Genomic DNA, 12,052 nt, shown 5'->3' on the forward strand with positions numbered 1-12,052 from the left:
TGGCACATGCCTGTAGTCTCAACTACTTGGAAGGCTGAGGAGGAGAATGGCTTGAGCTTTGGAGGTGAAGGTTGCAGTGAGCTGGGATAGTGTCACTGCACTTCAACCTGGGTGACAGAGCTAGACCCTGTTTAAAACAAACAAACAAACAAACAAACAAACACACACACACACACACAGAAAACCCTTCAAAACCCAAAACTATGCCATCATTTCATTCTAGCAATTTACTAAACCACATATGAAGTTTGCATTCACATTAAAGAAGAGGCAGATGGGCTCTGCCTGAGAAATTTATTGAGTTATAGTTTCATTGACACTGTAAGTTGTTTAAAATTGAATGGATTGCCACATAATATTTACAAATAATTCATTTTTTGATGTTTTGAGGGTTGGATTCTCTTCTTTTAAAACTAGTTTTATTTCTACCCAGTGATTTCTCAAAATTCTATTGTTAAACAATCAATTGATCAATAATTTAACAAGTCTGGTACCTATTATATTGTCATAATTTGTCAAGGTATTGTGTAGGGAAATAAGGAGACTAGCATTATAATTTTACTTTAATAAAAATGTACACCTATGTCTGCATAGAAAGAATAAATAAAAAAACAAATAAGGAAAACAATGATTATCTGGATAATGAGATAAAATGTGATTACTATATTATACATTAATGTAGTTTCCAAATTATTTACTATGGGCACACCTTATTTTTGTAATACCATAAAAGACATATATTATTTATATCCCTAGGGAGCATATCTTATAACTGGAGAAGAAAATAAAGTAGCATACAGTAAACAAATAGAAAACAATTGAGTGCAAGATAAAAATCACAACAAAAAAACAAGAAAACAATTGAGTGCAAAACTGTATGATTACTGAGAATAAGCCCAATAAGTTGTTCAGAGAAGAAGAGATCAGAAATATAGAAAGAAAGTTCAGTTCAGTTCTCTTTTTGTATAAGTATGGTGAAAATTTAGCATCTGCTATCTTGAGAAAATTAACACGCATAATGAAATAAAATCTCAGGATTAGGCCTGGCTCAAGTGATCCTCCCGCCTCATCTTCCCGAAGTGTTAGGATGACACTGCGCGCCGCAGCGCCCAGCCAACATGTTTGCATTCTTTTGCAATTCTTCTGATTAGAGAACATTTTAAATTGTAAAAAAAAAAAGAAAGAAAGAAAAAATTTATACCAAAATATTTGCTCTCAGACAAAAATAATGTAGCAAGATTGACTGCTCTTAAGTTAAATAAACGAAGGATTCAATTAAATCATTCTTGTAGCACATGTGGTCACTCAAAAGCGTAGATACTCTGCCAGGTGTGGTGGTGTGCGCCTGTAGTCCCAGATATTCTGGAGATTGGGAGTTCAAGTCCAGCCTGGGCAAAACAGCAAGATCCCATCTCTAAAAAAGAAAAAAAAGGCATAGATATACTATAAATCTATGTAAATATCTATATTTTATTAATTATAGAATTCTATTAGAAAACTCATAATTATTTTATGAATCACAAAATACTCTATCAATTAAACTATAATATATAGTAGATAATCAATTATAACATGAACCCTGATAAAATGTGAAAAATCCATATTTTATAATCTTATAAAAAAATAAGATACACATTTTGTGACCATTTGATGAATGTCTACTGCACCCATAAATATGAGGCCAGGATACAAGCTTTTGTTCATCATTGTACCCACAGCCAGCACAAATAATTTCCTAATAAATCCTTGAATGAATGAATGAATGAACAAGTGAATGTATAATCAAACAAGGGAGTTTGTCTTACACTGCAAATGCCTAAATGATAAATAAGAAAATGCCTTTTTAAAAAGTATTAACTGCTAAATAAGTACTGTAAAGTAACAATAATATTGTCTGACATTTATTTTTAAGTGATGCATCTATTTCTTTGGAAAGAAGTCCTGAATATTTTAAAAATCTAATAAATAAGAACCACCCACCTCTGTGTGAAACAGGTGAAGGTTGCCTTGTAAAGCCCAAGTGAGTAATCTAAGGTGTTTAATATCACAATTCAATAGGGTGGGGAGAGCAAGCTGTTTTTTCCTCCTACTCTTCTGTTTTTAAAATGGCCAAATTCAAACGATCTGCCTTTTACCTATGAGAAAAGCAGTTCTATGCCCTTATAGAATCCTGTAACAGAAATACCATTCTGTTCTACCCTAGCTATTTCTGCTATAGAAAAGCATTGAACAGAAAAAAGCAATTATATTCATCCAGATACATGCAGGACTTATTATAGTGTGATCATTGAACCAAACTCTTATATAGAGAGATGCATTTCAAATAAGAATTCTATTAGCCAAGCGAAGTTACTCTTTTGCCTCCTGTTGTTATTCAAGTCTTTTCTCTTCTGTCCTGCCAGCCTTACCCCACTCCTTAATCCTCTGAACCAGCAAACCATTGCCAAGTTCTGATGCAAAGTGGTTTATAGGCCTGACTGGACCAGACTAAAGTGTTCAAAATAGCAAGCAACAAGGAGCAGAAATCCATATTAGAATGGGATATGGACTATATTTATGTTGGTACAGAATGCCTTCAATAAAGAGTTGTGAGTTGTGTAGGTGAGTTGCCATGGAGCTACAAATATGAGTTGATATTCTGAAATCCTAGACAGCCATCTCCAAGGTTAAGAAAAATCCTTATGTGCTCACTTGCAAAGATATCCACAGCATGGTCTTAATTGAGAAAAACAAAGCCTTAGATCAAATATGTAAAGTAATTTTTAGTTTTTTAAAAAGGATGTTTGGGCTATAGATAAATCTGTTCAAAAAACATGAGAGAAGATAATAATGTTTGAAAGGAGACACAGTGCTTGCCCTCAAGAAGTTTTTGTCTAGTGAGGGAGATAGGACTTGTATGTAAATAAAATTGTGTTACTAAGGTAGATAGTGAGAGGTAACTTAAGAGAGGATCAGATAAGGTATTAAGAGAATACAGAAAAGGGACTCTATTAATTCTGAACTACAGCATCAAAGAATGTTCATGCAAGAGATAGTGTTTTCACCAGATCTTGAAGGTATGGATGAGGGTATATAGAGTGAGTATATTCAGAATCTACTTTAAAACAAATATTTTCCTCTATTGTAGTGGAGTTGAGCTGTACATCCAACAATAATGAAAAAATACACACATATATACATATATGGAGAGAGATACATATTTTAGTACATGTAGCAATTTATTAATAAATGTACAGTTTAAGTCACATGCAAAACCTTGGAGTGACAGCAGACTTCATTGTAGGATGTTTAGCAGCATCCCTGGCCTCTACTTACTAGATCCCAATAGCATCCCTCTAGGTGTGACAACCAAAAATGTCTCCAGGCATTGACCTCTGGGGGCAAAAAAAGCCCTTTGTTAAGAACCACTGGTATACATAAGTAAAACATACACAAGAGATTCCTCCCCTCTTCTCTGTATGTGAATAAAAATTGCAAAGTTCATGACCTGGATTTTCTTTTTAGGTTTCTTCTTTAGTGGTTCTTAACTTCATTGGGTGAAGTAAGCCTTTGAAGATCTGTTGAAAGCTGTTGACTCATTCACTTCTCAGGAAAACGCACATGCTGACTACCATTTCAGAGAATTCGCATCAGTGTTCTCTGGGGAGGAGTTCTGAGTTCTGTTTCCAGGAGCTCGCAGAATTGTCATGGTCTGTATATTCAAGGTAGGTGGATAACGGAAGGTTGATGTACAGAGGTCTGTATTTTGGAGACTCTTCTGTATTTACTTCAGAACGCTAGTAATCAGGCGAGAATGTTCTGGTTTATCAAACCCTTCCTTCTGCCTTTCGTCTTAACCATGCATTAGTTTTAGCAAAGTTCATCCCTACAGAAGACAAAACACTGACGAGGTAGGATAGCTCTGGCTCCTCCTCCCTCTCTTCTAGTCTTGATTTCCATGTAGTCCAGTTTATTCCTTCCCTGATTGTCCAGGAGAATGAGAAAAAAGAAAAAACAGGGTCTGGCGGGTAAGAAAGGGCCACCTGGACGGCTTGATTTGGATTGTGAAATAAAACACACACACGTGCACACGTAGAATAAGTGGCTAAAATCTGAGTAAATCGTGATCTCTCTGTATCCTCCACCCACTGAATACTCCTAAAAGACTTTCTAGAAATTCAAGGACTTATTAATATAGAAACCTGGCCACTGTTCCTCTTCTCCTCCCCATGTGGTATGAGAGCACCTGTGGCACACTCCCAGAGACCACGGACCACTTCCTCTAGGCGGGCTCTGCTCTCCTTTAAGGAGTCCCACAGGGCCTGGCCCGCCCCTGACCTCTCAGCCCTTGAGATTAGTAACGGGATGAGTGAGGATCCGGGTGGCCCCTGCGTGGCAGCCAGTAAGAGTCTCAGCCTTCCCGGTTCGGGAAAGGGAAAGAATGCAGGAGGGGTAGGATTTCTTTCCTGATAGATCGGTTGGGAAAGACCGCAGCTTGTGTGTGTCTTTCCCTTCGATCAAGGTGTCTGTTGCTCCATAAATAAAACGTCCCACTGCCTTCTGAGAGCGCTATAAAGGCAGCGGAAGGGTAGTCCGCGAGGCATTCGGGGCGGGGCGCGAGCAGAGACAGGTGAGTTCGCCCTGAAGATGCCCACACCGCCCGGCCCGGGCTCCACTCCCGGGGAGGCCTCGAGGGTTGCGGATGGGACTCTTGAGTGGGCACGGATCAGGCGGGCAGGGGGCAGTACAGCTTTCTTTCTGAGACTCCGAGAGCGAACAGGCTGCTCGGAAAACAGGACGGGGTGAGAGACTTGCTCAATAAGCTGAAAGTTCTGCCCCCGGGAGGGCTGCGACAGCTGCTGGAATGTGCCTGCAGCGTCCGCCTCCTGGGGACCCGCGGAGCGCGCCCTGAGGGTTCCATGCCTGGCCCGGGGGCCTGCACCTCTCCTCCAGTGCGCGCCTGGAGCTGCGTCCCGGGTCAGGTGCGGGGAGGGAGGGACTCTCAGTGTCCCCTTCCAGCCTTGCACGCGCCCTTGGCCCCTGCCCCAGCCCCTTGGTTTGGGGGAGATTTCAGAACGCGGACAGCGCCCTGGCTGCGGGCCATAGGGGACTGGGTGGAGCTCGGGAAGGCCCCAAAGCAGGGCTTACTCTCTTCAAGTTTGGGGAACCCCGGGCAGCGGGTGCAGGCCACGAGACCCGAAGGTTCTCAGGTGCCCCCCTGCAGGCTGGCCGTGCGCGCCGTGGGGCGCTTGTTGCGAGCGCCGAGGGCTGCAGGACGCGCGCCAGACTCGCGGTGCAGGAGGGCCGGGCGGCAGCCAACAGGTGATCCCCTTCTTTCTGTTCCTCGCTCTTCACCTCCGATCGTCCTCCCTCACCGCATCTCCTCCCTCCTCGCTGTCCTCTGGCTCGCAGGTCATGGCAGCGCCGGGCGGCAGGTCGGAGCCGCCGCAGCTCCCCGAGTACAGCTGCAGCTATGTGGTGTCGCGGCCGGTCTACAGCGAGCTCGCTTTCCAGCAACAGCACGAGCGGCGCCTGCAGGAGCGCAAGACGCTGCGGGAGAGCCTGGCCAAGTGCTGCAGGTAGCGGCCCCGCGGGCCCGCGTAGGGAGAAGCGGAGCAGGGCGTCCACGGCTTGGGGTGGGGAGGGCGTCCCCAGCGGGCGAGCGTGGGGTGCGGGCGGCGGAGCCTCTGGGCGCCAGCTGCTTCTCCCAGAGGCCCGACTTTCGGTCTCCGGTCCTCCACGCCGCCCTTCTGGTCGGAGGGTGGTTCCATCAGTCTCGGGCCCGAAATGAACTTACCTGGGAAACTCGCCTTTGGGGAGAGTGGGTTCTGGGAGCCCCATCTCTCTTTTTCCTCTCTGAAGGAAACTTGGAGTGCCTCTTGGGGTACAGTGGGTCCCTGTTGCCTTCTTGGGAGCTCGTTTAAATGAAATGAATAGGGAAACCCAGCTCTTGACTAGGAGGAGTCCTTGAAACCCTCAAGCTAAGTAGGCGGGCTACCATTCAGTTAGAGACCAGAATGCAAGCTAGAACCCAGGGGAGCGTGGGGTGTGCCAAGTACTTCACCAGCAGGCGGTGGGACCCCTAGGGAGAGCCACCCTCAGTCTCTAAACCCAAACGTGCCGTAACTAGATGTCACAAACATGAAGAAATTAGAGTTTCTAAAACCTTTCATTATAGAACATTTCAAATATATGCATAAGTAGACGTAGTAGTATAATGAACTCCCCACCCCCACCGTTTTTAACCCATCACTCGGCCTCAACTGTGATCAACTCCAAGTTACTCTTGTTTCTTGTATCGACACCTACTTGCTCCCTCCAGTATTATTTTTAAGCAAATCTCATACAGCGTACTGTCTTTATATATTTTACTGCGTATCTTTAAAGACTCTTAAAAAATATAACCACATTTCATGATCACACCTTAATATCTAAAAATAACTCCTTAATATCAAAAATTGAGTCATTATTAAAATGTCCAATCGTCCCATAAATGCCTTAATTAAAAAACAATTTATTCAAATCAGGAGTTATACCACCTACTTTTGATATTTTTCTTTTATCTATAGGTCATTGAATTTAAAAACTACTAAGTAGCAAGGTATAAGGTATACATTCCTCATGCTAAGATTTTTGTAAAAACTAGCTCCAGGCTTGTATTGCCAAAATATACTCAGTGTGTTTCTTTAAAGAAAATAATAATAATAAGGGGCCTGGATTACGAGTCTGAAAATTAATCTCCATTTAGAGACTCCACATCCATCAGTCTCTGGCTGGACCAGAAAATAGGTTTTTGTGTAAGAATATTTTCTCAGAGGATTAAAAAGGTGAGCGAGGGGTGGGACACTTAATCCTGTGTTCTCTCGAAGAGTGCATTTAAAAGGATAGATACAGTTCTTAGCAAAAGCATGGCAAGCACTTCAGGGTTATTATTTTCCAGGAAATTCTTATTCTTTTTCTAAATAGTTATAAACATCAGCAGAATCCAGTTCATAACTTTGTGATTTGCAGATTGGTTGTGACTGAGATTGGATTGAAAACCCAGTTTTCTTGCTTTTTGACAGTTGTTCAAGAAAGAGAGCCTTTGGTGTGCTAAAGACTCTCCTGCCCATCTTGGAGTGGCTCCCCAAATACCGAGTCAAGGAATGGCTGCTTAGTGACATCATTTCGGGAGTTAGTACTGGGCTAGTGGCCACACTGCAAGGTAAGATGTTGGCGGATTGAGAGTTCTGGTCTCCAGCAGGAGTTTAACACTTCTCCCCAGCGACCATAGGTCTGTGACAGATGTTTGCTTACCCTTCAAGTCCTTTGTCTTTCCTGTAGAGCCCCTTAGTGGAGAGAGTCACCTCTTTTCTCCCCTTCCTTAGAGTTCTCTTCCTGGGAAACTGCTGCCCCACTAGGTGCAGAGGTCCAATTTAGAGGCATATACTAGCCAGTGGCTTCTCAATTTTTTTAAATTTTATTTTATATGAGACAGGGGCTCCCTCTGTCGCCTAGGCTGGAGTGCAGTGGCACAATCTCGGCTCACTGGAAGCTCCGTCTCCCAGGTTCACGCCATTCTCCTGCCTCAGCCTCCCCTGTAGCTGGGACTACAGGCGCCTGCCACTACGCCCGGCTAATTTTTTGTATTTTTAGTAGAGACGGGGTTTCATCGCGTTAGCCAGGATGGTATCGATCTCCTGACCTCGTGATCCGCCTGCCTCGGCCTCTCAAAGTGCTGGGATTACAGGCGTGAGCCACTGCGCCCGGCTGGCTTCTCAATTTTCATTGACCACAATTCAATAAGAAATGTGTAAAGAGTTTCAAGTCAAGATTAAAAAAAAAAAGAAATATGTGTTACATCCTGATATATACATATATATCTAAAGTTCCTGTAAAATATTTATTATTACAATATGCTAATCTTTCACTTTGTTCTATTATGCTCAGGTTTTTTAAATGATGATTGCAGCACATTAAATTATTTTATATCCACACGTGGATCTGTTTTGTTTGTTTGTTTGTTTGTTTTGTTTTGTTTTGCTTTTTAGAGAGAGTCTTGCTCTGTCACCCAGGCTGGTGAGCAGTGGCATGATCTTGGCTCATTGCAATCTCTCTGCCTCTCGGGTTCAAGTGATTCTCGTGCCTCAGCCTTCTGAGTAGCTGGGACTACAGGCATGTGCCTGGAACTCCTAACCTCAAGTGATCCGCCCACCTTGGTATCCCAAAGTACTGTGATTACAGGCTTGAGCCACCACACCCAGCCTCCCACACATGGATCTTAAGCAGTTTGAAACTGGCTTAAGGAAAAGTGAAGGGAGCTTCCTAGCCTGGACTCCACATGAATGTTTTGCCTGCCCCTCACCCCCTTTTAAAAAAATTCATCCTCTTTTTATTTTGTGGGAAAATGTGCCAACATAGGTGGTTATTTGTTCTTTTATTAACTGAGTTCATTCCATAATATTCCCATAAGCATCTTAGAAATCTGTTGTATAGTTGGTGCCTAGCAGTATGGCATTCTTCTCTGTCCCATATTCCCACCATCTCGTTTCTGCCCCACCCTCAACACCCTGACCAATTTCCCAAAGACCCTGAATCATGAAAACAGAAATTTCGTTATTTATTATAATTTGTGAAACACCTAATATGTTCCAGGCACTAGGTGTGCTGACATGAATAAGATGCATCCTCTGCTTCCAAGGAACTCATAGTCCAATGGAGAAAGAGATAACAATTCAATGTGATAAGGGCTGTGGCAGGGGAGTGCAAATTACTTGCTAAGGGAGTGCAAATGAGGTTCACTCAAAGCGGGCTTAGGGGATCTTGAATAGCTTCCCGGAAGTTGAATGTCAAAGCTGAGTTTCCCTGATGGCTAAGTCTGAGTTTGCCAAGTGATAGGAAGTAGGGTGGGTGGGGGGTGGGGGATGGCTTGAAAATAGACTATTTCAGAAGCTAGTAATGAATGTTGAGCAATATTGTGAGTTAAAATTTGGCTATGGAGCTTTCAAGATTGCTCAGATCAGGCCAGGTAGATGCCCGCAGAGAAGGAGGATGGCCTATGAACTCAGGATGGAGCCTCAGCCTGATCAAGCATGTTCTTAATCACAAAGGTGGACGGAAGAGAGACTAGAATGGGCTGTGCGGTTCCTAAGTTAAACAATGCCAAGTATTCTACACTGTGCTCTAAGGGCTGTGACATGGTGACACCCTGTGACTCCAGGGGGGCAGGAACCATGCCTAATTCATGTTTGTTCAGCAAGTGCCTAGCACAGAGACAGGCACATAATAGATGGTATATTTAGTGAAAAATATTGAATTGCATTCCTGACAATGAATCTTCTTTATATATGAAAAATGGTGGTTCATGCCCCATGTCTCCCCACTTTTCATAGACAAGTATCTTATAAGAATTCATTTTGTTTATAAGCATGAGACACTATGCTAACTAAGAATGTTGCCAGTTATCTCATTTAATCCTCATAACAATCCTGCTAGGTAGGTCTATTATTATTTCATTTTCAGTAGGGGAAAAATCTATTAAATCTTGCCCAGGGTCATGTGGCTGGTAAGTGGTACAGCTGGGATTTTAATCCGGTGTCTATTGTGTAGTTCCTTACTTTATGGGTAATATGCTTTTCTAGAAACATTATCTCTATAAAGTTTTCTGTGTAAGGTGAATTTCTGGGAGGTTAATCTGGCTCACTTATACATTCATTTATCATTCATTCACTTAATAAATATTTATAAACTAATTCTGTAGGCCAGGTATCCAGCCATGTGGACACAGTGGTTCATTAACAGGCACAGGTGCTGACTTCATGGAGCTTTGTAAAATTATTTTGAGGGGTAGGGATGGGAATTAAATAAGTAGATAAATAGAAAAATAATTATAGATTGCAATATTTATTGTGGTGGATTAAATATACTGTAATAGGGATTAATTTGAAAGGTGGGTCTTTATTTTTATATTTTTTTGAGACAGAGTCTTGCTCTGTTGCTCAGGCTGGAATGCAGTGGTGAGATCACAGCTCACCACAGCCTTGGCCTCCTGGGCCCAGGTGATCCTCCCATCTCAGCCTCCCCAGTAGCTGGAACTACAGGCATGTGCCACCATGCTTGGCTAATTTTTGTATTTTTTGTAGAGACAGGGTTTCACTGTGTTGCCCAGGCTGATCTGGAACTCCTAGGCTCAAGTTATCTGCCTGCCTTGGCCTCCCAAAGTGCTGGGATTACAGGTGCGAGCCACTGTGCCCAGCCAGGAATGGAGGTCTATTTTAGATACAATGGTCAAGGAAGACCTTACTGAGAGGGTGAAATTTAGTCAAAGACAAGAGAATGAGAAGGAGACAGCCATGTGAGAAGCAGAAAAAAAGAGTGTACCAGGTAAAGGTGCAAAGGCCCTGAGGCCAGAAAACTTAGTATTTTCCAGGGAGGAAGAGGAAGAATTGTAGTGTGGGTGAGTGCAGTGGGGGAGGGTGAGTAAACCATGAAATAAATTGAGGCAGGACTGGGATTAGGATGAGGTAAGGGAGGCACTCACTCTCAGAATGCCTCTTTAAATATTGTATCCTAGGCACCTCATTTGCCTCATCCTATTCCTGGCCCTGTGGGAATATTGCTATGAATTAAAGGGAGAATAGGTGTGTCAGCTTGAACTAGATGAGGCAGGCTATGAAGAGAGCTGCAAGATCTAGAATATATTGTACAGCAAGAATCACTGACACGTAGTGATGAGTGTGGATGAAAATCACAGATGCCTCCAAGGTTGTTGGCTTGAGCAACCGGATAGATCATTACATCATTTATCTAAATGGCAAAGACAGGCTGAGGAGCAGGTTTGGGACAGGAAATCAAGTTTCCTTTTGGATATGCTAACTTTAAGATGCAAGGGTGAGACATCTAAATGGAGATGGCACATAGAGAAGTGGGAGCTACTGCAAGTGTGAAGGTCAGAGGGGAGGTCTAGGCTAGACATAAAAATCAGGAAAGCATCGCTGAAGAGGTGGTACTTACAAGAGTGGGAATGCCTGTGATTACCTAGGAAGAAAGGGCAGGTGTAAAAGAAAAGGGAGCCAGAGTACTTAGAAGTTAGGAAGGCAAGGAGAGGGGCAGCCAAGAACCTGAGAAAGTTGGGCGCAGGAAGTTGAAGACAAAGAACAACCAAAAGAATGTGGGATCAGAAGCCAAGAGAGAAGGTTAAAAAAAAAAAAAAAAAAAGCATAGAGGGGCCGAGAGTGTTGAATTTGCCTGAGGGGTGGGGTATGATGAAGGATTACAGACTGCTTTTAAGAAGTTTTGCCATGAATCAGAGGCAGATAAGAGATGAAAATAGAGTGAAGGGAGAATTTGTTTTTCTCAATATGGGAGATACTAGAACATATTTGTGAACCGGTAGGAATGACCTAGTAGAAAGAAAGAGATCTGTGGTGCAAGAAGTACAAGATAAATAACTAGAAGCAAAGTAGTAAAAAGGGGCAAACGTGGAGGGGTTTGAGAACAGAACTAGAATTACTCCTTAAAGGCAGGAGGGATATTTCTTCCATTTTCAAAGGAAGATAGCCCAAATGGTGCAGATGCAGACAGGTTTGAAATTTTGATGAAAAGCAACTTGGGAGCATCTCATGGATTCTGTGTTTTCGATTAAATGCAAAATATATCTCTTAACTTCGAGTCTGGTGGAGAAGGGTTTGGGCAGATTGAGGTAAGTAGGGGAGGTTTGAATAGTTGCCTCAAGGAGAGGAAAGGCACACCGCCTGAGGAAATGTAATTGGGTCCCCAGGCAGTGTTGAGTGTCCATCTAGCACTTGTGGTCACACATTTTACATGAAATTGGTTAGCCCAGATGTAGATGCCTTCGGTCCAGTTTATCTAGCTGCTCGAAGGCTGTCATGGAAAAGGTGGATGTTTGAGGTCAGCAAACTGGAGTTTTGCCAGACAAGAAAAGGAAGGAAGGGGAAAGTGAAAAAAGGGAGTTAAGAATATTTGCAAAATTCCGTGGAATCTGTGTGGGCAAGGGTGGAAGTGAAGACAGGAAGGTGTGGAGGATAGGGAGAAAGTGGATCGGTTAATTGATTAGAAGCCTCGTGAGCACAAA

General features: G+C 43.0%; 1 protein-coding gene across 1 annotated transcript in view; it reads left to right on the top strand.

The window, feature by feature from the left end:
- The first annotated feature begins 3,649 nt into the window (after positions 1-3,649).
- Positions 3,650-12,052, top strand: part of SLC26A4 (solute carrier family 26 member 4) — a 56,962-nt gene continuing 48,559 nt past the window's right edge. Inside the window, exons 1-3 of the mRNA XM_032761379.2 lie at positions 3,650-3,704; positions 5,392-5,558; positions 7,044-7,183. Coding sequence (XP_032617270.1) covers positions 3,687-3,704; positions 5,392-5,558; positions 7,044-7,183 — 325 coding nt within the window. The 5' untranslated portion in view covers positions 3,650-3,686. The remainder of the gene's footprint in view (positions 3,705-5,391; positions 5,559-7,043; positions 7,184-12,052) is intronic.

This window comes from Hylobates moloch, unplaced genomic scaffold, assembly GCF_009828535.3.
Source record: "Hylobates moloch isolate HMO894 unplaced genomic scaffold, HMol_V3 SCAFFOLD_1, whole genome shotgun sequence".
Taxonomy (NCBI): Eukaryota; Metazoa; Chordata; class Mammalia; order Primates; family Hylobatidae; genus Hylobates; species Hylobates moloch.